This window comes from Copadichromis virginalis, linkage group LG9 (assembly GCF_057382275.1).
Source record: "Copadichromis virginalis isolate Kocher_CV1m ecotype Utaka linkage group LG9, C_Virginalis_male_GT1.1, whole genome shotgun sequence".
NCBI classification, from domain to species: Eukaryota; Metazoa; Chordata; class Actinopteri; order Cichliformes; family Cichlidae; genus Copadichromis; species Copadichromis virginalis.
Genome location: NC_140626.1, coordinates 13521457 through 13549343, shown reverse-complemented (window position 1 = coordinate 13549343; position 27887 = coordinate 13521457). Strand labels below are relative to the sequence as shown.

At 41.8% G+C, this 27887-nt stretch overlaps 1 protein-coding gene across 3 annotated transcripts in view; it reads right to left on the bottom strand.

Moving 5' to 3' along the window:
• LOC146701552 (disco-interacting protein 2 homolog C-like) overlaps positions 1 to 27887 on the bottom strand; it is a 79636-nt gene that overhangs the window by 31485 nt on the left and 20264 nt on the right. The window contains exons 2-15 of one of the 3 annotated variants that reach the window (XM_085467837.1): positions 21961 to 22032; positions 21231 to 21335; positions 20415 to 20540; positions 17226 to 17516; positions 16749 to 16871; positions 15686 to 15832; positions 13745 to 13864; positions 11825 to 12022; positions 9921 to 10012; positions 7291 to 7401; positions 6253 to 6376; positions 4794 to 4903; positions 2930 to 3032; positions 2759 to 2823 (exon numbers count right to left, since the gene is read on the bottom strand). In XM_085467837.1, coding sequence (XP_085323963.1) covers positions 2759 to 2823; positions 2930 to 3032; positions 4794 to 4903; positions 6253 to 6376; positions 7291 to 7401; positions 9921 to 10012; positions 11825 to 12022; positions 13745 to 13864; positions 15686 to 15832; positions 16749 to 16871; positions 17226 to 17516; positions 20415 to 20540; positions 21231 to 21335; positions 21961 to 22032 — 1787 coding nt within the window. The remainder of the gene's footprint in view (positions 1 to 2758; positions 2824 to 2929; positions 3033 to 4793; positions 4904 to 6252; positions 6377 to 7290; positions 7402 to 9920; positions 10013 to 11824; positions 12023 to 13744; positions 13865 to 15685; positions 15833 to 16748; positions 16872 to 17225; positions 17517 to 20414; positions 20541 to 21230; positions 21336 to 21960; positions 22033 to 27887) is intronic. The other 2 variants (XM_085467838.1, XM_085467839.1) reach the window with 2 other exon arrangements.

The window sequence follows — 27887 nt, the reverse complement described above, 5'->3', positions numbered from 1 at the left end:
CTTTTAATTTTCCATCCTTCTTTGTTCCCAGTTTATTCTTCTGAATTGTTTTTACGTGGATCATAATTTTGCTTTTATTTATCTTGTAATTATTTATTTTATTGATTGTTTTTCTTGTTTTCTGTGTAGCACTTTATATATTAATTGTGAGTTTTAAAAATACTGACTTGACTTAATAAAGTGTAAAAATTAAAATTAAAAACACAATTATCATTTATGTATTTAATCAACCCTGAAATATAGTTCTTCTTCCAGATGTCAGAGCAATGAAAACGCTTGCTATTTTCATACTGAGAGATTTATTCATCTTGCAAAGGCACTGTTTTTGCTTTGGACAGGGTGGATGCCAAAGCGCTGATCAATGCTTCATCAAATATGTGTTTATTCTACACAAGAAGGAAAGGACGTTTAATGATGCTATAAGCTGGTTAACTTATACTTAAAGGCTCGTTAATATACTTAAAATGGTAAATGGTCTGTATTTATATAGCGCTTTACTAGTCCCAAAGGACCCCAAAGCGCTTTACGCACTCAGTCATCCACCCATTCACACAAATATCTCATAATAACAACCATGTTTATAATCATGTTAAATATGGTAATGGTAAATGACCTGTATTTGTAAAGTGCTTTACTGAGTCCCTATGGACCCCAAAGCGCTTTACACTACATTCAGTCATTCACACACTGGTGATGGCAGCTACATTGTAGCCACAGCCACCCTAGGCGCACTGACAGAGGCGAGGATGCCGAACACTGGCGCCCCCGAGCCCTCTGACCACCACCAGTAGGCAACGGGTGGAGCGTCTTGCCCAAGGACACAACTTTACTCAAAAAGGTGTCTTAGCTAATTATAGGCCAATCTCCAACCTTCCTTTCATATCAAAAATCCTTGAAAGAGTAGTTGTCAAACAGCTAACAGATCATCTGCAGAGGAATGGTTTATTTGAAGAGTTTCAGTCAGGTTTCAGAGCTCATCACAGCACAGAAACAGCTTTAGTGAAGGTTACAAATGATCTTCTTATGGCCTCTGACAGTGGACTCATCTCTGTGCTTGTCCTGCTAGACCTCAGTGCAGCATTCGATACTGTCGACCATAATATCCTATTAGAGCGATTAGAACATGCTGTAGGTATTACAGGTACTGCACTGCAGTGGTTTGTATCATATCTATCTAATAGACTCCAATTTGTGCATGTAAATGGAGAGTCCTCTTCACACACTGAGGTTAATTATGGTGTTCCACAGGGTTCAGTGCTAGGGCCAATTCTGTTTACATTATACATGCTTCCCTTAGGCAGCGTCATTAGAAGACATAGCATACATTTTCACTGCTATGCAGATGACACCCAGCTCTATCTGTCCATGAAGCCAGATAACACACACCAATTAGTTAAACTGCAGGAATGTCTTAAAGACATAAAGACCTGGATGGCCGCTAACTTTCTGCTTCTTAATTCAGATCAAACTGAGGTTATTGTGCTCGGCCCTGAAAAGCTTAGAAATATGGTATCTAACCAGATTCTTACTCTGGATGGCATTACCTTGGCCTCCAAATTAGAAATATCCTGTCTCAGAGAGACGCTGAAAAACTAGTTCATGCATTTATTACTTCCAGGCTGGACGACTGTAATTCATTATTATCAGGATGTCCAAAAAACTCGCTGAAAAGCCTTCAGCTAATCCAAAATGCTGCAGCAAGAGTCCTGACAGGGACTAGAAAGAGAGAGCAGATTTCTCCTGTTTTGGCTTCCCTTCATTGGCTTCCTGTTAAATCCAGAATTGAATTCAAAATCCTGCTCCTCACATACAAGGTCTTAAATAATCAGGCCCCATCTTATCTTAATGACCTTGTAGTACCATATCACCCTATTAGAGCACTTCACTCTCGCTCTGCAGGCCTACTTGTTGTTCCTAGAGTATTTAAAAGTAGAATGGGAGGGAGAGCCTTCAGTTTTCAGGCCCCTCTTCTGTGGAACCAGCTTCCAGTTTGGATTCGGGAGACAGACACTATCTCTACTTTCAAGATTAGGCTTAAAACTTTCCTTTTTGCTAAAGCATATAGTTAGGGCTGGACCAGGTGACCCTGAATCCTCCCTTAGTTATGCTGCAATAGGTGTAGAGTGCTGGGGGATTCCCATGATGCATTGAGTTTTTCCTTTCCAGTCACCTTTCTCACTCACTATGTATTAATAGACCTCTCTGCATTGAATCATATCTGTTATTAACCTCTGTCTCTCTTCCACAGCATGTCTTTTATCCTGTCTTCCTTCTCTCACCCCAACCGGTCGCAGCAGATGGCCGCCCCTCCCTGAGCCTGGTTCTGCCGGAGGTTTCTTCCTGTTAAAAGGGAGTTTTTCCTTCCCACTGTCGCCAAAGTGCTTGCTCATAAGGGGTCATATGATTGTTGGGTTTTTCTCTGTACCTATGAAGCGCCTTGAGGCGACTTTTGTTGTGATTTGGCGCTATATAAATAAAATTGAATTGAATTGAACAACCGAGACTGTTGGGCTCGAACCGGCAACCTTCTGATTACAAGACGAACTGCCAGCTCTTGATATAAAGTCTTACTGATCATTTTTCAGATTTTTTCAGACTCCATTAGGACGCCCATTGTGAAAAATATTTGCTTGACAATTACAAATAGTGGAAATTAAAGAGGAATAGTCTGAAGACTAAAGGTCAAAGTGACGGACCTTCTCCCAGCTAAAACCAACATTAGTGTCATGACCTATGACCTCTTACAGGCAGATCTTACCGTCAGGATGCCGTGCCACAGACCCACGTCTTTTTTAAAGTCCAGCACGTTCACTATGGTTTCAGCTGCAGGCAGAGATGGGACAGAAGAGGGTTAAATTACTTATAGATAACCCTGAGACTGCACAGTGTGTCTGCATGTGTGTGTGTGTGTGTGTGTGTGTGTCCTTACCCTCAGTGTAGCTGCAGGACTGAGTGAGAGCCTGGCAGTGTGTGAGCAGAGCGATCCTCGTCACAGTGACTCCCAGCACACTGCCGTCCTTACAGGTTTTATACTGGGAGGAAAACAACAGATGGATCATTGAAAGCAAAGCAGAGGGAAGCTGTAAGTGACAGACTCAACCCTGCTGTACCTGTCGTTCAGTACAAAAACTCATTTCAACTTTGAAGAAATCACATTCGTGGGTCTCTGCAAATAGATTATTACTAAAGATAAATGTTGCTGATTATTTATTCCTTTGTTTATAGTTCGTAAAAATCCAGATAATTGCAAAAACATTCATTTTAAAAACAATATAAAATACCACATGCTGATATTTGGAAGTGTGCTTTATCGCTTTCTGGCCTACATACGCAGACTGACGCCACTTTTATGTCTGCAGCTACATGCAGCAACTGGAGTAGGTCACATTAATGTTTCATATATAACCTGTTTTCTCACGTTTATTATTTATTTAATGTAAAACATGTTGAGAAAAACACTATAGAAATAGCACACCCATTTCAATCCAAGCCTAGAAATCAGATTCTTTCTAAAAGAAGTCTTGAGAGAAAGGTGGGCATTTAAAATATGAAACCTGGCTTCCTTCCTGTGACCAGCAGGAGGCGAGCCTTTGACTCATGGTCACATGTAAACAGATGATAAAGCAGAGTATGCTTTGAAAAAAGAAAATTCGTAGATGACTTGCCCCCCCCCCCAATTAGCATAGCTACTCCCACCTATACACTAAACTGACTGTTCACTCAGTACACCTGTTCAGCTGCTTGTTAACATTAATATGTAACCAGTTCAAGCTGAGCTGACTCTGAAGCTGGCAGGCTTGTTGGTGTCAGGCTGGTGTATTTCAGAAACTGCTGATCACAGAAACATCTCTGAGATTCACAGAGAATAGTGAGAAAAAGAGAAAACATCCAGTGAGCAGGTCTCTGGGAGGCAATGTCTTGTTGATGCCAGAGGTCAGAAGAGTGCAGCCAGACTGCTTCGAGCATCTCTGAATGAACAACACATTGAACCTCGAAGCAGATGGACGACAGCAGCGGCAGAAGGCCACACTGCGGCCATGCCTGTCAGCTAAGAGCAGGAAACTCAGGTTACAATTTGCACACGCTCACAAAAATTTGGCTACAAAAATGCAGCTGGTAGTGTAATGGTGTGGGGGACATGGTCTTTGGCCCTCAGTACCAGCTAAGCATCATTTAACCACCACAGCCTACCTCAGCATCATTGCTCATCTTGTCTATTGTTTTACCAGCTGACAAATCTGTAGCAAATGTGTGACACTGTCATGTCAATGTGGACTAAAAGCTGTGAGGAATGTTTGTAGAACTTTGTTGAATCTATGGAAGAATTAAGGTCGTGTGGAAAAAGTCTCAGCTGAGTGTATGTCCAGTCTGGCTTTGACCAAAGGTGAGAGAAAATCCAAACTTGGCTACCAGCTCCTTTCAAGCTCACACAAGTTTGATTTCCTTACTGAGTACAAAACCTGACATGAGATTGTCAGCAGGAAGCAGATGCTTCTCGACAGAAATAGTCTGGCACAGGTTGCCGATGTAAACACATACCTTTACACCTACAGATTTTATTCTCTCCACCAGAGAAAGGAAACAAACATGTTTACCACAATTCAAATATTTGTCAATGCAGACATATGCAGTAAGCCTGTAACACTAATCCTATCAGCACAAAGTGCAAACAAACAGCACAAGCAGCAACCCAGCGGTTGGTGAGATGGACCACAGGCAACAGTTTCATTGTGCCTTTGTGTTTGCATGTGTGTGTGTGTGTGTGTGTGTGTGTGTGTGTGTATTAGCCTCACCTCTATGTAAGCAGTGTCATTATTTGCATCTTTGATGTGGGGGAACCAGTCTCTGGGCGGTTTGGACAGGTGCTTCGACTCTGTTACAAACCACAGCAGTTTCGGCCAACCTGCAGGGGCGAGAGAGAAGCAAAAGGTACGATAAGTAATGAAGAGAGACAGAGGAGTTCTGATATGACTGTCACGATGCTGATATTTGCTGTTTTATTTTGAAAGTCATCTTGGTTTCTTTGGTGGTTTTGAGTCCTCCCCACAGCTGAAAGCCACACTGGGAGCATTTAGCCTGCACAGGATCTTGTATTTGGAGAAGATTGGGTGCTGTGTGGCACTCCTGTGTCTGACCTGCTGCCCTCCTCACCTGCTCCATGGAGCTTAATGTAACTTCCACAGAAAACAACAAGGATGCCCGGGGTTCAAGGCTTCACTTCAGCTGCTACACCCTTGTCTTTATACTGGTGTGGGCGGTGGTAGCATTACTGGACTGGGTAATTGTATGATTGACCCTGATTGTGTTTATCGGTTCTCTGTGAATATTTATACTCAGGTCCAAATGCTTTCTGTGAGTCTTTGTCAAATTATGTTTTATCCAAGTTCCTTTTATCACCTCCTCCGTCTGCACTGGCTGGTCCATTGTTTAGTTTTACCTTTCATGTATGCCGGGCAATTCAATTGGCCAGCTGCTCTGACAGTGACAGCGCTTCCACCAATCACAGAAGCAAAACAGCTTAACAGAGTCCTCACTAACGAGCATTTTTTTCCCTCCCAGTTAGTATTTTCACACCCATGGAAGCGTTTAATGCCGCTGAAAGAAAGAGAAGATTCTTACTGGCACTAACACAGTGTAGGAAGGCGATGATAGTAGTGCAGGGAGTTTCACTCACATTTGTGACTGAAAATAGATGCATGCAGATTGTAAAATGTGGTTTGGAGCATAAAAATATGATGAGATTCAGCACGAAGGAGTTTTCATTTCTTTCAACAAAAACTGCAGTTAAGATGGTCGAGCTGCAGTGAAGAGATGGTTATAGCTACAGCTGCAGAACTCAGCATTTTGTTATTGTAATTACCACAAAAACTTGCGACGGTAGAATCGAACCACCTGTGCAGAAAAGTTCAAAATAAAGAAAACAATCTTTTCAGCTGCTTTCATATACGCTCGCTTTGTTTTACACAGTGACAGCCTAACACAAGCTTACTAATTACTCTGTAAATCTAGATTATTAATAAAAATCTACTGATGAACTATTAGTCAAAGCCACTCAGCAGTCTGATTCAAATGAACTTTTTTTTTCCAAGCCAGTAAAACTCTGGAGAGTGACAAGATGTTTCTGTGACAGTGTGCTCACTTTGAATGAACACCCTTTCTCTTCTCTCGTTGTGCACATTTAGCAAAGCCACCCATCCCCCCACCCCGCATCACGCCTTTACAACTCAGCTATGATTGATGACTTTCCCTCACCTTTGAACTGTGGGATCTCTCCTGTTGCGCTCTTGGGAAGACCCTTATGGCAGGCATCACTGGTCAGCGCCACAGTAACGCCACAGCTGCCCAACAGGAATCCAATCTGTTGGCTGCCGGCATCCTATTGGATGATACAGAACACGATGAAAAAAATAAAGCTGATGCTTTTGCTGTTCAGATATCTCATAACTACAGTAAATGCAGAGCTATATGTTTGTAAAAGACTTCTACTGAAGCACAGAATAGAACAGAACAGCCCTTTAATGTTATTGCACGTATACAGTGAACTTGCAGTTACACTTGTGAACATGCAGCGCTGGTTTAGAAGTGACTCTTGCTGCACTGCTGCTGCAGCCCAAACGTAAATTTTATGGAAAATCCTGCAGCACAAATGCAGGAGGGGGAAGGGGTTCAAGAGAGGCTACCGACATGCAGCAAAAGGCATTTCTGCTAAGCAAGTCATCACTGTGTAACCATGCCAACCCCTATGCTGGCCACTGCGCTGCAAAGACAAGCAGCTTTGTCTCAGAGTGAGACTAAAGCAGAAACAACTACGATACAGGATGGCATCCAAAACAGAAGCTGCTGAAATCTGAGGTCACTGAAGGTGAGAGATCAGCAGTTGTAGCTGAGCTGATGTGTTTCCTGTGTGACGGTGGCGCAGCAGGAGGGCCCGTTTCTTGTGTGTCAACTGTATTTTTTTGCTTTCTGCTTAGACGTGATTATTTCCTCAGAAATACTTGTTGCTGGTAAAAGGCTGCAGCTGAAGATCCAAAACATTTTATCAACTGTCTGAGGTATGGATAAGGCCTCTGTGCAAACACGACTGAAATGAAACGCAGCGGGAGTCTGGAGGTCTGGGGGGGCGAGGTGAAATACAGATGTGGCCACAGCAGGTTTATGAAAAATCTAATTACCTAACCTCCAGTAGAGACTAATCCTGCACAAAACAGCTTCAGCAACAGATTTAAAGGAAAGGAACCAGAGAGCTGCAGCCACGGCTAAAGACAGCTGATTTGCAGTGCTCTGAAGTACCTTGCGACTTAGGGGCACCTCTATGGGAACAGGGACCACCTCTGCCAGCAGACAGCCGTAAAAGGCCACCATGAAGGCCACTGGGTCGTTGTTCGGAAACACCAACGCCACCTAGAAGGGAAGGACAGAAGACAGCACTGGGGTTCAGAGAACTGAAATCATTTTCTAAGGCTCAGAAAGCAACACAAGGAGTGAAAATTGCAGTCAGTTTCTAAGCAACACGCAAGTTCATGTAAAGTCACCAGCACATTTATCTGTATGCTCAGCACAAGTTAATTCGCTAGAATGACTAATATACAGCTCTCAGTGTTTATTTGCTTTTCACTGAGAGCTGAGTGAGGAGACTGATAACAGTCTTGTGTTTGTGCACTCAACATGAATCCAGAGCAGATCATTATGTCCACCACTGAAACGTGACGGTGAGGATAACATCACCAACACTGGGCATGTGCGTGAGTTTAATAATCATTACAAGAAAAAGTGATCGTGGCTACATCTGGCAAAAACACTGTGTGCAGCTCTTTTTGAATGAACAGAGATGAGGCCCAGTATAAACTGTGACGGGCAGGCAGAGCTGGCATCAAGTGTGCTCAACTATCTGAGAGCAGTTAAGGGCGGAGGGTGATCCAAGACCGCAGCACAGAGCAGTCGGCCATCAGTGAGAGTAGTTATGTCTGTTGGTCTTCCATGGTCTCTTGTGTTCTGGGGGCCTCTGGATGTCTGGAGTTTTGATCTCCTCCATACCCGCTTCACACCCTGGAGGACAGGGCTGTGGCCCCCCCACACTCCCTAGCAGATCATTACATGGAGAAACCTTTGGAATGCAAGCATGCTGATCCACACAGGTATGCACACATGGGTATTCACAGACGCGGACTAAAGCTTTCTTGGCTGCTGCCTCAAAGCACACTGTGCGCTGTCTATCTTGCGTGCTGCACAATATCGTTTATTATTTAGTAAATATTGATATCTATGACTAGCTAGTTTATTGTGATGGTGCTTTGTTTTCTCTATTATTATGTTGCTCTTTGTTGTTTGCTGTCTCCTCTGTTTGTTTTTGTTTGTTTGTTTGTTTGTTTTTTTCTCCATACAGGTGACCCAGGAGTTCTTTTTTTTTTCCTCTCTCTTCCCCCCCCTTCTCACCGTCTCTTCTCCCCTTTGGTTTTCTTTCTTTCTCTCCCCCTCTTTCTCTCATTCATTCCCCCTGTCCTATTTATTAAAAAAAAAAAAAAAAAAAAAAAAAAAAATGACAAAGGATGAACTGAAGCTCTGCCATCACGTAATGTCGCATACTGCTGTTTCTGATGTCATTTAGAAAAAAAAAAAAAAAAAAAAAAAAAAAAAAAAGGGGCGGAGGGTGATCCAAGACCGCAGCACAGAGCAGTCGGCCATCAGTGAGAGTAGTTATGACACTGATTAAGTCAGAAACTGTGCGAACAGGAGGAGCTTTCAAATGCACAGCAGCTGTAGGAGGTCTACAGCTGCTTGAAAAAACCACGAACAATATGAGATGTAGAAGAATTTCAGCTGACGTGGCCTGGCACTGAAATCAGTTGATCTTCCCGCACTGTGGAAGGCTGAACTGAGGCTATGATAGACTTTAGTGCTGGGGATCAATACTCCTTTTATTTAAGAACACTTTAAGAAATCATCCCTTCTGTTCTCTATCAAACGTAACAACAGCCCTTCTTTTTGCCACAGCTGAACAGCACACACACTTCTGTATTATGCATCCTGCTGCTGTTTCTCACATTTATGCTGCACATATTTTTTTTATCACTGTTCGATATATCAAAATTCTTTGCACCACTACCCTCTCAGACCCATTATGCTTTTCCTAATAAAAATCTCCCCAGGAATGACTCAATGAAAGAAGAGCAGCGAGCTAGCCACACAGTGACATGTGCTCCATTAACCCCGACACCAGCCTCACATCTCCCGACTTTTTCTAGAGGATTTTCTGTTCCACTCCACAGAGAGCTGTTGGTACTGCTTTTTTTAATGAAAAGTTGATAACAGCCTCACGTTGCTTTGGTGTCATTTCCACTGCTTGAGCACCTCCCATTTATTGAAACTGGCACTGGTGGTCTGTCCGCTTTGCATATGCATCAGCTGCATATGCAAAGCGGACAAACTGGAATTGTAAGCATGTGATGATGTACTTCTTGCAATCTTTTACTGCTATTCCAGCAAATGTATTTTTCTGAACAGAACAGAAACCTACAGGAGGTCAAAAGCACCTTAAGTGCAGGTTTAAAAGCTTTTTCTTTGTGCTGAACAGAGTCAGGTTAGATTTGCTTCTGCTCGCTGTGCTAAGCTGCAGACTGCAGCTCAATATTCTGCTTACAGACATTACAGTGGTATCAGTATCTCAGTGAAGTATCCCCTTCATTCTCAAGGGAATACAACAGGAGCTTTATTATAGAGACATTGTTTGGTCAAATAAATAATAAAAACTGCATATCATCATAAATATACCAGCAAATATATAATTATCTGTTTTAATAGATTTAAAATTAAAAAAAGCTAACTTGGCTGAACAAAGTATCAAAGGGTTGGAGTGAAGTGAGCACAAACAAAAAGAAAAAAGTGAAAAGTGAGAGCTGCAGTGGTGGGCGAGTGTGACTCACCCGATCGCCCGGTCGCACCATGGGCTCCTGCTTGCTGCCCAGTTTGTGGAGGATGTTGTAGGCAAGCTTGATGCTGCGAGACCACAGCTTCCCTGCAGGGAGTGGGACACAGGATATGAGGGTGCGATTGAGGGAGGGGGAGGGAGAGAGACTGAGATTGTGTTTGTGTGTTCTTGCACTTCTATTTTGAGGCAATTCAGTCGATAAGAGAGGAAAAAAACTGTCTGAAGTGATGACATTTAAGAGCTTTCAGCAGTCAGGAGAGGTCACTACTGACGTCTGGAGAATGGATGGATTATACTTAAAAGCAAGTGTCTAACGCACAGTTGGTGGACAGGTGCACAGGAAAGAGGAAATCATGTAAAAATGGTGGGGGGAGGGTACATTCCTGCACACTTTCAGCTCTGAGTTTATTAAAGATAGAATATTCAAAAAATGCCGCTACTTCTTTTGCATAATGTGATTTCCCTGTGCAGCCTTGTCATATACTGTTACAGAAGCTGCAAACACAATGAAAAATTGGTCGGGACCGACTTGAGAAACAGCAAAAAAAAGCTTTAAGTTGTCGAGATCCCGGGTCCTAAGAAAATCCCCAGATCCCAATCCGATCAAGCATCGAGGAGAAGCCCAGTTCACAGCAGGACCCACAGGATCATTAGGCTGCTGGTTTTAATGGCCCGGTCTGGTCATTATGTGTGTTAGTCTCAGGGAGTGTCTCATTATAGTCTACATCAGAGGTTCTCAATGTTGTGATGACCGAGTGTCAATTAGGAAAAAAGGACTCATGATGTTGTTTAATTAATACAAAAAATGAATGAAAAAATGAAAAGAAAGGTCAGGCAATAAAAGAGCTTTATAACAGAGTCATGGACATAACTATTCATGTGTAATTAGTACTTAAGATGTGTCTGTTCTGATGGATTTTCATTTATATATATATATATATATATATATATATATATATATATATATATATATATATATATATATATATATATTTTAGGGGGATTTATTTTGCTATGAGAGCTGTAACAGAAGAGTTCAAACTTTTTTGTCCCCTTTTTTGCTAAAACCAAAAGAAATCAAACGAAATCAAATCAAAAACCCAACATGACTCTTAAAAGAGGAATCATGAAGAGGCAGACCAACAGAGGGCAAACAAATGATCTCATAAAGAAAAGAGGAAAGAGGGGACTGCATATGCACACAACAGGCGGTGATTGAAAAGGAGACCAGGTGAAACTAATGAGGGTGGGCGGGATACTGAGCAGGAAGTGAAGAAACCTTCAAAGTAACCAAAAAGATAAATAACCATCACAGACACCAGAGACAGGGGGACACAGAGGGGCCAACAAAACCACCAGATGCTTCTGTGGATGGTTTATCTTGTGTTGTTCCACCACTTTCCTGCATGACACACTCCTCTTCTCTTTAGTAAAAAAGTGAAGCAGTGGTTTAATAACAACTTCACTTTCATGCAGTTTGTTTCAGAGATTTAAATAATAAAATTAAAATATTATATTAAGTTTATTTAGGCACATTTAGGTCCCTTTTCACCGATTTCTGGTTGCACTAGCTTCTCTCTGTCAGCAGACTTCAGTCTATCACCCTCTGTATGTGCGAATGGGGTTAAGGTGTCACCGGAGTTGTTGACAAGTTGACAAATGGCAAATTAACCGTAACCAAACAAGAACAGACGCCAAATAGCCCCAAATGTATTTACTGGTCTGACAGCAGGGCCACTCCAGACAGCGTCAGAGGGCCGTACATCACCCCTGGTGTGAATCATATTCAGCCTAACCAGCATGCATGTCTGTGCATTTTTAAATTCTTGAACTAGCAAAACATTTATCCAACTGTAGCTCTGGTGGACATGAATGAGTGAGCACTAAGTGTGTGGTTACCATATGTGAGCACATAGAGGGGCTTCCCTGCTGTGTCCAGGCTGGTGAGGCAGGGGGCTTTCGGGGAGATGGTTCCCCAGCGTTGGAGAGCCGCCTCCAGAGAAGGAGGCCAGTTAGTGACCACCCCCAGCGGCTCTCCTCGCACTGGCATCATCTCCGCCCCCTCCGGCCGAGGCTGGTTAGGGTCGGGTTGCTGGACTGTAACAGGATGAGGCCGAGAGTTTCATGAGTGCACAGCTCACAAACTTTTACTGTTTATTTGATTTCAAGTGTGGCCGTGAAAAAAAAACACATAAACAACTTTTATGAACACAGATGTACTGAGGGGGACGTGAACAATCTTTTATCTCTTTTAATATTGAGTTCAGACTGCAGAGAGGCTGAGAGCGAGGCAGCAGTGGGGAGGGATTTGACTGGATTCAATCTTCAGCCAGTGCCATAAAAAATAGAATTAGAGTCAATTGGAAGTTTTAACCGCTACATCAATCCCAAGCTCAAAATTTTGTTGTATGATTATAACACACATGTTTACAACACACTGTCAAATGACTCCAGGATATGATTTAAAAGACCACAAAACTGGACAAAAGTATGAGTTTCCCAGAGAGTCGAAGAAACAGAGAGAAAACACTCCCAGATGGAGAGAGGCGAGCAAAGAGCAGGAAATATTTCAGTACGTTTACAATTTTAACTCTTTAACAACACATCTGTGCTCTATATGAACCTTTCCCATGACTTGGAGTGTCCACATGAAGACAGTTCTTTACATGGACGTGAGTGTTGTTCTCACCATTAATGAAGATTTTGGTCACATTGGTTACCACTGCCCAGCATCTTCCTGTATTATTTTATTCATTATTATTAACTAAAACTAAAAATCTGACTGCATTTCCCATTTTTTTTAAATTCTGAAAGTTCTTTAACTGTCATGAACTAATTCAAAGAAAGAGCTTTTTAAAGGGTAGCAGATGATTATTGATCTGCACAAAGTTTATGGTCCACTCTGTTTGGAAGCGTCAAAATTCAGTCTAATGTCTGTTCACAGCTTGATGTTTCTGGAGTCAGAGTGGACCATAAAAGGCTGGAGTGCTAAGGCTAGCACACTTGTTTACCTAGGGTCTTTATATTGTAGAGGTAAGGTAGAGACCCTAAAATAATAGAGAGAAGAGCACATCCCTGTTTGAGCATGCGCTTGGCGACACTGGGAAGGATAAACTCCCGTTTAACAGGAAGAAACCTCTGGCAGAACCAGGCTCAGGGACGGGACGCCATTTGCCGCCAACAGTTGGGGTTGATGGAATAAGATACTAAGAGAAGAACTTTGCTTACCACGTGTTATGAATTTGAGACATATTACATGTTATGTTAGTGCTATGAACCACACAGGACCAGCACAAACCTGCCTGAGGGCGCACTGTTCTGCAAAAATCAGTGTGGCCTATAATACTGCATAACTTTTAAGTGCTAATAAAATTTAAAATGGTTTGTTTAAAAACATTTTCAGCCCCATGCAATTTTTATGAAGGAGAAAATTAGCTACACTGACTAATGTTGTTTCTTATTGTCAGCTGCCAACAGGTTTATTTCTGCTGTAATGTTTTTAACATGGGAGTCTATGGGAATTTACTCCCACATGGATCCTGCCTTGAGTGGTCATTGAAGGAACTGCAATTTCTGGGACTTAACCAGCTTACACGACGTTCAGCTTTTTCCAAAATTTCTTGAGACCTGCAAAATTAACATTCACAGTTCATTTATTTGCATGCATGAATGCCACCTCAGCACTGAGCTGTGTTTCTTTGAAAAAGCTGATTTTGCACACTGACCTGTAGCAAAGCTCATTATGTGTTTATTAAAGTGATTTATTAAATGAATCACTTGGGGATAGTTTTTTAAAATGAACAGAAAGACTGTTTTTACCTTCTAAAAGCTCATCAAAGTCATCAACAAAGAACTCTCGGAGTGGAGGTCTGCGAGGCTGCTTCAGCGTGTTCACCAGCTGCTGGATCTTAGCCGACACGCGACTGCTGACCGGAACACCTGCAAAAAGGAAAGTGGTGATGTGAACAGCTTACAAGACGATCATGAAAACTAAAATAAACCTCCAGTGTTACATGATGTGTTGCAAAGACTGAGACTAAAATGCTGCCTGTGATGTAAACCCTGGACAAATACTGAATGAACGATCCTGCTTTTCTTCTGACGTTCTTTTATATATGAGAGAGAAATAAAGAATTTGTCAGTCCTGTAAGCAAACAGTTCAAGCTTCAGAATGTTTTAAACCACAGACTGTATATAAATGATGTAAAGTAAAGTAAGTAAAGTAAAATTTTATTTATATAGCACCTTTCAAGATAAAATCACAAAGTGCTTTACAGAGGCAGAAAACAGACATTAAAATCTCAAACAAAACAAAATCAACCAAAAGCGCGTTTAAACAGATGCGTTTTTAACTGCTTTTTAAAAGACATGACTGAGTCCACAGATCTCCAACTCAAAGGGAGCGAGCTCCAGAGTCTGAGAGCACTGATACAAACGCTCTGTCACCTTTTGTTTTTAACCCTGTATGCTGGACAACCAGCAACCCCTGGTCACAAGACCTCAGGGACCTGCTGGGGTGATAAGGAAGAAGAAGATCACTTATGTAAGTTGGAGCTACACCGTGCAGGGCCCTATAAGTCATGATTATGATCTTAAATTGGACCCTGAACTTGACAGGGAGCCAATGCAGTTGAATCAGCAGGGGAGTATTTGTGATGCTTTATCAGAAGCCTAGCAGCAGCATTTTGAACACCCTGCATTCATTCAAGGGAGGCATTACTTAAACCTTAAACAAGGAATTACAATAGTCTAAGCGAGATGAAACAAAAACATGAATAATCATTTCCAATTCAGAACGTGACACAATGGGACTCAGCAATTTCTTAAATGGTAAAAACAAGAGCGAACCAAAGATTTAACGTGTGTGTCCAGCGTCAGAGCTGGATCAACTGTAACACCAAGGTTCCTAATGGAGGATTTAATATAAGAAGCAAGAGGGCCTCGATTTTTAACCACGAGGGGAACACATTTCTAGCCAACGTAAACCATTAACCATTCAAGGTTAGTGAAATATGGTACTTTTGGACCTGGAGGCGTCCCCCCTCTGGGTCTATTAAACAGAATGCAGGCTTGAAGCACTGCAACATTTGTACAATCTACAGTCTAAACATTGCATTTCAACAGTTTTTTAGACTCCTGGCTCTGTATGATGTCATGTGAGAATATCCCTTATAAGGTCATCTCGAGCACACGGGTCTGAGGAAAGCTGGCTTAAAGAGGGAGGAGCTAAAGCAGGTTGTTTCTGACAGAAGATGAACTTGGGTGCTGCACCAAGAGCCTGGTACATGATAAATATGGATTAATTTGGACTGTAAATAATAAAATACTAATCAAGTACAAGCCAATAATAAATGTATGAAGATGGAAATTTGCAGATTGGCTTCCCTTTAAGGCACTGAATTAGAAACTCTGTATTTTTGGCACAAGGCTCTGCTAAGTGGACCACAGCCTGTGATTATTCTGAGGAGCTCTCAGCTCTCTAACTGACTGTGTGATTGTGAAACATGCTGAAGAAAGAACAACAAAGGTGCTCTGTCAGCTCTGCTTAGAAAAATAAATGGTAAAAAAGTCCAATCTGTCTTCCAAGGGACTGACATCAACACAAACCGTGTAATTGGCCAGTTCTCTGAGGCACTGGTCCAATTTGAGCTCACTTCCTGATTAAAGAGTTGCTATTTTTATCAGACGGTCTCCAGTATTTTTATTCAGAGGCTCCAGCTGGGAGCTGGCTAAAGGTGTGACGTTGGCGGTGACTCCTACCATCGCCTGTCTCCATGCGCTCCGCGTTGCCGTATTTCTGCGTGTTCCTGGCAATGGTTCCCATATTGGCCATGTGGTGACGCTCAGTGTGGGAGTGGGACGAGTCCGACGAGTATCCCGTCACGTCCGGCGGGGCCGAGTGGTTCTCTGTGAGGCAGATGGAGAGAGAGCTGAAACAGACAGCGGTGACTCACTGTTCACCTTTATCACTGCTCTGTTTGTCAAGTGCCGTGTGTTATAGAGTCCACGGGCAATTAGACACGTTCTGATGGTCATCTTGTTTCACTGCTGATTTGGGTCACAGCCCTGACAAACACAGGAGTCAGCAGGGTCTGGAATAGCTGCGCTTCAAAACATCACAAGTGTAAAGCTTTCAACGGAAAACTTCTTCTCCAAACATCAATAACAACAGACATTTTTGGTCATATTAAAGGTGCACTTTGTAGCTATCCTGTACAGAATTAAACTAAACCTTTTACCACCAGGGGGCAGCATTTTACCAGCACATGTGTGCAGTCTTTTTCAAGATATGCAGCTGTTTAGCTTTATATATTTCTTTTCAGCCAAACCTATTTTCTAAAGAGAAGTTGCATTGACTCACTGGTATTACACAAAATTGCAGCTAAGCATCAAGTCGACTTGAGTCAATACCTCACAGTCTTCTTCCACATTTTATGGAGTGATTTAGTGCATTTTCAAAGGTTTTAAAAACGGAAATTGATAAGAAAACGATTTAATGTCCACATACTGTTTTGGGAATAGCTGACATTTCTTCTCTTAACCTGCTGAGGTCTATTCGGCCATCCGTGGTGACTCCAACTCTAAATGTAACCCTAACCTTTACTTAAACAGTTCCCCCGAGTCATTCTGTGTAATTTTAAACTGTTCACATCACACATTCACACACATTCTGCCTTTCTCCAAACTCAAGGTTGGGGTTACCACCTATCATGTCTTATCATGAATGGTGATTAAAGGCTGCATTATTTTGATTGTTTATACTCACTAAGGCATTCTGCAGGCATTCTGCATCTTCAGAGACTCTGAAAAAGGTGAAACCTACCCTCTGACTCCAGCGGCGGAGGCCACAGCATGTCGGAGCCAAACTCACAGGACCGTCGCAGAGAGCCGCCGTTCTCTGCTATACTAAGCGCTCCCTTCCTCTTCAGAGACAGGTGGCCGATACCTGAAGGAGCAATAAACAGCTGTATCACAGTCAAATACTGTGTATTACTGCAAAGACTCTTGGGCTGCACTCCTATTGGGCCATAACGGTACTGCAAGACCCACGAAATTCTAGTCCTCCTTGTTACAACCTCAGTTGTGTCAGAAAATGAAAACTGACTTCTTTGATCTCTTTTACCTTGTTTTCACTCTTTGTAGACCAAATGCTTTATCAGTAATAATCATTGGGTTAAACTATAATAAAAATTATATGAATTTCCTCATTTTAGGAATCACCTTTATTAAAAGACACAGGTGAAAATTCAAAATGCTGGAGCTGTATTAGGAAAAATGCACGAGAGGACTGAAGTCTTACCGTGGTGCGACTGTGACAGGTGGCTCTGCTGGTGGTGCGACTGGCCCAGGTGCGCCAGGTGCGCGTGCGCCAGGTGCGAGATGTGCATGTGCGCCAGCGAGTCGGCTAGCCGTCCGGCATTACCGCTGCCTCCGCTCTGCGTGGACGAGGACGAGGAGGAGGTGGAGCCTAGGTGGGCGGGGCCTAGTTGGGAAGGGCGGCTCATCCAGTGCTCCATGCCCGACATGTCGTCACCTGGCCCCGCCTCCTCCTCTGAGCCCGACGAGGAGTCTGAGCACAGGGGGGACAGACCTAGTGAGGGTCAGTAGCCACCATTATATGTTAATAACAGAACTTTCACAGCATAAAACTAACAATAATAAATAAGCAGGAACTGAAATGAGTGCTAACACAATTTAAGACCTTTAAACAATATTAGTAAACAATTCAGCAGTTTGGGAGACTAGCTTCTTCCAACTAAATTAAATGATAAACACTGCTATGACGCCAGAGCCATTTGTTTGCTAGGTTAGCTCGGCATCCAATTTAGCTCAAGAGAAAAGTTTGTGTTAATGTCCCAGCTCTAATCCTTTTTGGTTCTTTGTTTTTCTAGAGAAATAATCAGATAAAACATCTTATTTAGTGAATTAGAGGCTCACTTTCTTATTGTTACGCTAAGCTAACCGTGCCCTAACTAAGTGCTTGAATGAGAATGGTATTAAAATTCTTCTTAGCAAGAAACTGGTTAAGTCATTTGTTTATGGGATTTGAAATAGCTCTGACCAAAGTGGACAGGTTGTGTTGCATCAAGTTTGTGCTGCTAAATGTAAAGAAATAACGCGATAAAGTTGTTTTTGCTCAATGTGTTTTATGCAAGGTTGAAATTGCTAACTTTTTAGTTTTGCATGTCTGTTTGTGGTTTTTCTTGATATTACGTTCTTCATGACACTAGCTGATGACACTACGAGATGTGTGAGTTACGGAGAAGTTAGCAGGGCTTCAGAACGAAGAGGGGGAAATACAAACTGTAGGTTCCAGCGATAATCATGGAGAATGTATTTGGACAACGATGAGCTCAGAGCTAATCGAAACCCAGAGGGAACACAGTGAGCGCGGGATGTTAACCTAAGTACAGCAATTGCACTGTTTTTGTTATTCGAAGTGATGTAATCGTGGACGTTTTCCTGTGAAGTCATGTTTTTCTGGCCTGATTATTGAACTGCAGCTGTGGAATGTGTCTATATTACTCGCCAAGGGAATTTTTTTTTCATCATTCAGTTTGAATTCAGCTAACACAGAGATAATCCACATAACTGTGCTTGTGAAGAAAGACTATGGTTAATAAATGGATACCCCAAACCACCTCATACAACATTTACTGAACCAGTAGGCACTTTGTCTTCTTCCTGTATTTATATTTAGGTCTTGATACAATGAGCCCTGCACTTTTTTCCATTTCACAAAGCTCCTTTTTGGGTCACATTAAGGTCATTTTGAGCTGGGTTGTTTTTCATGCTTTGGCTGTTTTTACATAGTAATTTTCCGACTTTTTGGATAAATAGAATATATCTATGCATATCTATTTATGCAAAAGAAAAACTAGAAGCATACAAATCTCTTGATGCATATTATTTTTCACCTAACCCGTGTGGCTGCACATGCGCCTGAAAATCGTGTTTTACACCAATTTTCTACGCTGGATTTATTTCTGATCAAACATTCTGATTTCCTGTGGGCTTGCTCGCCTCCCTTGTTTGAGGTCCCACTCCTGTGCCACCCCACATCCCTTCATTTATACCCAGCGTGGCATTTAATCCATGACTACTGATCCACATCTGAGCCTGGTAATAAGAAACAGATCTGAATTGAGTGTTTTTAAGACAATTGTCTCCAGTCAGTATTACAATGGTTCAGAAAAAGCCTGGAGACCATGATTAATTCTGTTCACCACTGAAGTTTGATGAGCTTTGGGCGACACAGCAGGCTCTAGAGCTGAAAATGTCAATAATTAGTCAGCTAAGGTAGTAACAACCACGAGAACCAATTTAGGTAAAACTGGCTTTGGGCTGCACTTTAGGAAAAAGGCTGAATTTACTTCTTTAAACGAGTTCATTGTGTGAACACGGAGGAGCAGTAAACATAACATGGGGATTCAGTTTCCGCTCTGACTTTCCTATAACAGGAAGCAAGTAAGTGTCCCGTGTCGACCACTGAGGCTCATGAGTAAGACGAGCCTTTGGGGTGATGTCGGGATCGCTTAAGAATTTTCTCAAAGGTTAAAAAGCAAATTGGCAGTGAACAAAGTTATTACATTTTCTCCATTAAAATCCAATCAGCAGCAAAATTATACCGTCAACTCCAATTATGTTCAATCTAATGAGCTCATATTTGAGGTAAAGGTCAGCTCCGACTTTCCCCCTTCGTCCATGTTTTTTGCAGTTGCAAATACGCAGAATAGTCAGCTACTAATCGGTGTTTTTCCTTTTTCTGATGGCAGATCGCATTTACAGTAGCTGACTGCGTGCAACGTTACATCTGTCTGTGGTTTGTTTTCACTGTAAAACCATCAGCGCCTCAGGAAATGTGCATGTTTGCAGTTTTTTGGAGAGATGAGTGTGTTTCTGTCAGAATGGAAAACGTCTGAGAAAGCAGAGACACGGCATTACAACATAATCCCGTCTGGGCTCGGGCCTGCCTCTCCGGGGTCAAATTTTCGGCTTAGTGCAACCCATTTCAGCGGAGATAACCACAGCATGTGTGTGTATGAGTGTGTGTATGAGTGTGTGCACCTTCTGGGTACTTTTTTATTTAAACTAAACACTATTTTACAGACATGAAAAAACAATCCAACGCTTAGCTGCTTCTAATCTCCTGCTCAAAAGTGCACATCAGAAGATCACATGACCTGTTAAACTGAACCACTGAGCTATTCTTAGTTCAATATTGTTAAGTCATGTAACTTTACGCAGCCACTTTCACACATTCTGTTTATAAGTTAAATTACTGAGCTCCCTTATTATATTTTACTTTGGGGTTTTTTCTAGTTTGTCATATTTTATCTCTACTTTATTGACGTATTTTGTTATAGCTTGCAGTTTTAATGTTTTAATCCACCGTCACAAGTATATGTTGTCTCATTTTTTCACATCTCAATCAGAAAAATACATGGAGGACAAATACAGGTGTGTGTCTCAGTCTGTGTGTCGTCACCTGGAGGCGTGTATGCATCCATGGAGGTCTGCACCACCAGCGAGCGTCTCTTGGAGGGCATGGGCACCGCCACCTTCCTCTCAACGTGTCGCGCCAACACAGCCTGCACCGCCTCAGTGTGGACGTCTGAGTGAGAGAGAGAGAGACAGGTAAACAGGCTCATTCATGCAAAGGAGGAGGGAGAAAGTTATCCTAAAAAATGAAAGTGGAAAAAGTGCACCGTCCCCTCCATCTATGTCTTTTCCAACAAACAAACCCGCTGAAGTCCCATCCATTTTGATTACACTGCAAGTCCCTGTAATGTATTAACTGAAAATTACAGTTTACACATGAATAAAGCCAGACTGTAATCATCCTTCAATTCACAGTAAAGAGCAACAAGTTCATTTTAACTACCACAGTGCCAGCAGCGCGATCTGATATACTTCTGTTTTTCTAATCATAAGTACTGAATGCCAAGTGTGTGCAGTAACATGGTTACACTGCTTTATGAATTCATTTTTTCTTAATGCATTTAAAGTGGAATGTATTCTGTTCATTACCAGCTCTGTATTTTTATTCTTGGCCTCTGCTATAGTAGCTTTGCATACTACACAATCCTTCTTCATCTTATACTAAGAATACTGAACTAGGCTCACAGGGATTACTTGTACATACGCTGATTTCATTATATCTGAAGCTTTCACCTTGTTTAATACGAGTATCCACTGCTGGAAGAGGAAATATGAGAGAAAATGAAGAGGAGGTGAATATGGACACTATATAAGAAGCCTCAGTGATCCGATGGTGGTGTTTATGCAGCTGTAGTTTCCGTACCTGATCTGTAGCGCTCGTCTCTGGTGCCGGAGGTTCTCCGTCGGTGGAAACGGGCCGCAGAGGGAGGGCCGAGGGGGGCCCGGTGAGACATTGGCCCCTCCATACCTACAGAGGCAAGCAGACAAGCAGCGACAGATGCATACATATATAGAGAGACACAGACATACACACACGTGCACAAATACGTTTGACAAAAGCAAAAGATAGGAGGGCCAACAAAGAAAAATAAACATGGAGATGATCTGACTCAGCAGAAAAATTAGATTTTTCTGGCATCTTAAAATGAAAGAATTGATAAAGAAAAAGAAGGTAAAAAAAATAATAATTCGAAAAATGTGGCAGTTGCTTCTCTGCTCTCTGATAGAACATCCCTCAGTATCCAGTGAGCCGTTATTGCTAAATCATCCGATATACGATAAGGATAAACCAGATTGGGTGACACATATGTGTGTGTGTGTTTTAGCTGCAGGAGAGCCTGTAGGGCGTGTGTGTGTGTTTGAAGACAGCGACTGCAGCACGTTCAGATAAAGAGGAGCAGGCCCAAGCTGAGCTCTAGGGAGTCCTAACCTACATTCACTAATGGCGGCGGCTGAAGACTGAATCGATAGAGTCGAGTACAGTATCATTGCCACTGTATTTGTCATGATACCAGATCGATTCTCTACTAGCGGTATGGGAATATTTTCGCGGCGTGGGGAGTGTGTGGGGGAGTCAGAGGTTGCTAAATTACCTCCAGCATGTGGAACATATGCCCTGACCAGCTTGGACCTCTTCTTCTCATAACCCTTCTGAGTGATGTCCCCTGCGAACAGATAGAGATAGATAAAGAATGAGAGAGCCAGCGGAGGGTGCGTGGGTGTTTCCCTTCATCTTTTTTTCCCCCAGAAATTGTGTCCATCAAACACGTTTTGGTTGCTTATACGGTTTTTGTTTTCCTTTAAAGAGGACCTATTATGCTGATTTCCCACTCTTTGTTTTAAACCCTGATTCACAGTACTGGGCCTTATTGCAGCCCTCAGTGTATGAAATAAGCTGTTCCCCTCCTGTTGATACAGTTTTCTTCTCATTGGCTGCCCCTCGTAAAGAGACATTTTCAAAAGCAGGTGGGTGGGGCTTCTGTACTCGAGCTGTGTGCCTAACATGACCATATAAGGAAATCTGCTTTTACTGACATCATAATGGTGGTAACACTTTATTGTAACAGTTGTGAATAACTAGAAATTTGATAGTTTATTAATCCTCACATGGACTTTCCATTATTGTAAAGTTGTATCTGATATTTTCACTGCTTTATATTGATGTATGCTAGCTGTCAGGCTGTTAGACAACACTGTGGATTGGATGTTATGACAGTAAAGAGCAATATGTGTGTCGTTACACATGCGTTGCAGTGTGTCTGCTTTGATCTGAGCTGTTCATGTTGGGCTTGGAGCGTATAAATAAACATTGGCATTGTGGCCATGCTGGATACAATTACAAGCTATTACAGTCAGAGAACACACTGGGCGTGGCTGCATGAGAGTTGATCACATCCTCTCAAGGAGAGGATCCCAGAAATGGCTCTCTGTTCAAATGGCATCAGATCTGTTTTTCACAGGAGTGGGCAGGAAGTCGGACACAGGTGGAATCTGAAGCTGTGAGAGGGATGATCTGTCTCACTGTTGTGGCCACATGAGCAAAGGGGCCAACATTTACACAAGCCTTGTCCTTGTGTCTGAGGTGCCAGCAACTTTTTATGACACAATAATAACACCGGTTATTATAAAATAATAGGAGTTACAGGATAATCTAATTGTTTGTTAACACCCCAATAGCTATATACTAAATTTCACATAGCTATTTAACAATTTACTGTTTATTAATGATCGTTATGATAAAGTGTTACCAAAACTCCTGAGATGGTGCTTTATTGGGATTACCTGTGCATGCACTGACCTCAGTATTTAGCAGGCAGTAGTATTTCAGCCATGTTAAAAACATACCTACAGTACAGAGAGTAAGGAAAAGCATAACAGGTCCACTTTATATAAGCTGGTGCAGCCTCATTGGTCTCATGTCACCCAGCCTCCTCTGTCTCTCACAGCCTTTTAATGCTTCTGTCCGACTGTTAATTAAGAACATAAACATAAATAAAACAACATGAAATGAATAATGAATAATGGAGATGATGAATATGAGAACGGGAATAATGTTATGCACTGCACAGACTCTGCAGTTCAACAGTGAAATGCTACATGATGTTTTTCCCCAATGCATACAGAAGCTTTCAAGGTCGTATGATAATCTGATCATCATTATAATGTTATTCTTTGTTTTGTTCTGCAGCACACCAAGGTCTTGTTCGCTTTCTGGCATCAGAACATCAATGCTTGACATTCATGTCGGGTTTAAGCACCACAGCAGGAGGAGCCTCTGTCTTGGGTGTCACGTTTATATTTCTGGAGATAAAGGGTCCCAAATGAAAACCTGAAAGACCAGAAACAAAGCTGGAGAGACCCGTGATGGATGACTGGGGAAGGAAATTTCATCTTGGCTTTTGGACTCCTGTCCAGCAGGGAACACGAGTAAATACACTTAGTGCTATCATTTGTACACTACATGTCCAAAACATCACCCAAGGCCATAGAAAGCAACTAGAAGAAGCTGCTCATTGAATCACATCTGATTCAGGAAGCACCTCACCCAGCAGTCTTTGTATATACTGTGACCGTCAACAGGCAGGGTTTGATCTTTTCCTTTCTGCACTCCCACCATGGGAGTCATCTGAGGTATTAGTAATTCAGTTCGAATAAAAGTAGCTTTTTCTTTATAAAAGACTCAGAAATAGTAGAAAATTCATTGATTTCTGTCAAAAATTTGACTGTACACAGATCAGTCACGCGTACATGAATAGCTGACCACCGAGGAAAAACATATAGTATAGCTGTAGGTAACATATCTCTTCATATAAACTACATGACAAGTGAAATGACACCATCAGTACTCCTGTTATGTGACTACATGATGATTTTAAGACCGAGTATGAGTATTAGTGTGGATTAGTGACAGCAGCAGAGACTAATGGACGGACAGGCAGAGGTCAGCGTGGAGAGGCAGCGATGCAGAAATTCATTACAGTCCCTAAGGGAGGTCGTGGCTGCCTAGGCGACCCCCCACCCCCAGCAAAACCAACACGGCCGCTGATCAATCACAGCACCCCACGGTCCTCGCTGCAGGGATAATATGTGCTAATACTTCCTTGTTTGTCCCAATTAAATGCTGTTAAACTGGCTCACACCAGTTCGCTAATTATTGATTGTTGTTTGATTGCCACGGAGACGGGAGACAAATCAAATCCAAAGACAAAAGGACGCCGGGAGGCTACAATATCAGTCGCTCTGAGACAAGTGAAAGTATTACACCGCAGCAGATGCCTTTAAAGTCATCAAATGTCATGAAAAACATCAAAATCAACCAATGATGCAGCTTTTCTGTCTCTATATAAAAGATTTTTATACAACATTCAGCTTATTTTTTGTTTAGTTTCATTTTTTAAGCATCAATTCTGCTCATCTCCATCTCCCCTCTCTATGACATCAAGAGAGCCAAGAGAATAAAAAAATGAGTGACTGAGAATAGAAAAGAGACGAACTCAGCTAAGAGTAAAGTTAAATCAAATATTTAAAAGATTGGCAAATAATGATTACTTTAATAAGTTTATTTTGCTATCAAGTTCACATCAAACATACTTGTCTTTGGAGCCATGGCTCTTAGCTTTTCCTAGAAGTTCAAACTCACTTAAACTTCCGTTTAGCTCAAGAGACGATGACTAAGCGAGAGCCTAAATTCAACATTTCAACCACTTTTTAGTCCACGGGCAACTCTTAGTCCAATCTGATCAGCAGCGGGCCGGCGCAGGAAAATCAATCAAAAATTCCTTTCTTAAAGTTTATAGAAGTAAAAGCTATTTGTGAAAACATTCCAACAATGTGTCTCATGTTGTTCCACTTTCTATCAAACGACTGTCGTTACCAAGTCGTAACTCAAAAACGTCCTTTTTGGCTCTTTATCTTAAACGTCTTGATTTCTTCTTAGTAGAAATATAGAGAAGTAGCATTAATAGTAGTAAAGTGTCATCCTTCTCTGAAATGTTCACACTTTGCAAGCAGTCCAGTGGCTCTACTCTCAGACTTCCCTCAGTGGAAGCAGCACAGCAGGAAGTCCAAACTGGGAATGAAAATATCCAAATGAAAAAGACTCCAGAGCTTGAAGTGCATGAAGAACAAACAGAACCAGAGCAAGCACAAAACACCAGTCAGCATGGACAAAAGGGGACACAAAGACAAAAACATTGAAACAAGAAGACTTCATAATAACATGAAGGGATCAAGCAGACGCACCACCAGAGAGAGAGGACAGAGGGAGGAACCCAAAGGAAAATACTGAGGCAAATAAAAGCACCCTGACAAATACAAAACTACCGAAACCCAGTAAACACAGCAACACCAGAAGAATAAAGCCATTAATAAAAGGACCAGAAATACAATAATACAATAACATTTAGAGATCAAACACACCAAGACATCCATAAAACATCCCGGCTTTGTTTTTTAAGCAAAGCTTTCATAAACATTTTGAGGGCAGAGTGCATGTGGAGCACCAGGAAATCGTAGACCTGCCAGGAGAGAAGACGCTCGGCTCTTTCAGAAATCTTGCTTCACTAGTTTTATCTGCAGTCTTCTGCTTTATTTCAAGCTGCTGTTTCTGTAAAAAGTGAATTTATCACACCTGAGTGGAGAGTGCTACTCAATTTACCAAAAGATGAGCTCAGCTGTTTGCACACAGATTTTTTTTTTCCAGTGCGTGACTTCAGGGCACAGATGTGATTGTGCGTCTATGAATACAAACAACTTATGGCTACAAACAAACAGTGGAAGTGTAGTGAATCCAGTTTCCATAAAAATCACTTCCTAGAGAGAGAACCTTATTATGATGTAAACAATATATTTCCAAGAAAGTCTCTGAAGGACCACAAATCAGGTCCAGTGAGCTCACGCTGGCTGCTAATCCATTCCCAACAGCTTTATCCATTTCTTACAAAACAACCCTGCAAACATCATGACAGCAGCCAAGATGGTTTTAAGGCAGGCTGCCAAACGGGACGCTGTTTCCATGTCCAGTGTTGGTGCAGTCAGACCCTCTCATACAAGCCAGGAAATATTGTTAACTGCTAGGGCTGTGCAATATGACCAAAATCTCATATCCCGATATAAGACATCTATTGTCCGATAACGATATAAATCCCAAAAATGTAACATTTTCTGTAAATTCTGTGAATCTCGGGCAGCTCGTCTTGCGTGAAGTGTTTCCAGCTGCGCGTCATGTAGCTGGAGTCGAGTGTTTTAACCGATGCATGAAACGACACATTTTTAGACAGAAGTTGTAACGGCGCCGTTTTCTTTGTGAGTATTTATTACACGACGTGCTGCGGGGAAAAGCCTGTTCTAACGTTTGAGTCTAAGGTTTATTTTTTAGCACCTGGCGGCTCTTTTTTACTTCTCATCCGTAAATAATCTGCTCTTTCACATGATTCAGTTTATTTTGAAAAGTCTCAACAGGATCTTGAGCTTTATTGTGAAAGGTTTATGTGGAACATAAACGATGCTGTTACCGTCGTTGTTGCTAACCACAACGCATAAAAACAGGCGCTTGTCCGTCCGTAGTGTGGTTATATTAAATATAAGAGAAAGAGAGAACTTTAAGAAATTAATATAGCCACTACAGTGACCATCAAAACCATGAAAAAATATTGCCGTAAACAGTTTATTTTGCGACACCACGAAACAAACGATAGAGTAAAATGAAACAATAGACATTTTTATATCGTCATCCGAATATATCGTTATATCGAACAGCCCTATTAACTGCAGTGATTTGTGTGAGTGTAAGTAAGTGGCTCTCGATGGTCAAAATTCTCCCCTATAAAGGGTCAGTGATATATTTCCATCGTATGGACTTCATCAGGATGTTCAGAGTGACCGTGCAAATATACCGGATCTCCAACACATGTATTTTTCTATCATCCTGTAGCTTCAAATCGCACCAGGAGATTTTCAGAAACAGAGCATTTAGTCTACAAAAGGCTTTACGGTCCTATTTTTAATGGAAATAAATTATACAGACTGCAGTAACATACAGATAATCCAAGATGTTTCTAGCCTGCAAGACCTGCTGCTGGTGCTAGCTCTGCTAACACTAGCTATACTCTTCGCTGTAAGGCCTCAGAAATATGGCTCTAGAGACAATCCCCTGGTAACATATACTTACTATAAAAAAAGCTTTACTCTCCAAATGGTTGCCAGAGGTTGCAGGCTGTTGCTAGGTGAATTTGGTCACAGAGGGTGCTACACCTTTGAAGACAAGTCTATGTCTTCCACTCAAACTATGGGTGACTGCAGCAACGTGTTTGCAAACAAAACAACTGGAAGGAGTTTTTCTCTCGAGTACCATATGCCTTTTTGTGACCAAAAAGCTGTAACCACTACCAACTACTGACCAACCAGATGGAGAATAAAGCTTTTTTGTCAAGCAACTGTACATATCCAATTGCATGTTATATTTCAGTAACACTTAAATAGGACTTTATTATAAATTAATTAGGGGTGCAACGATACACAA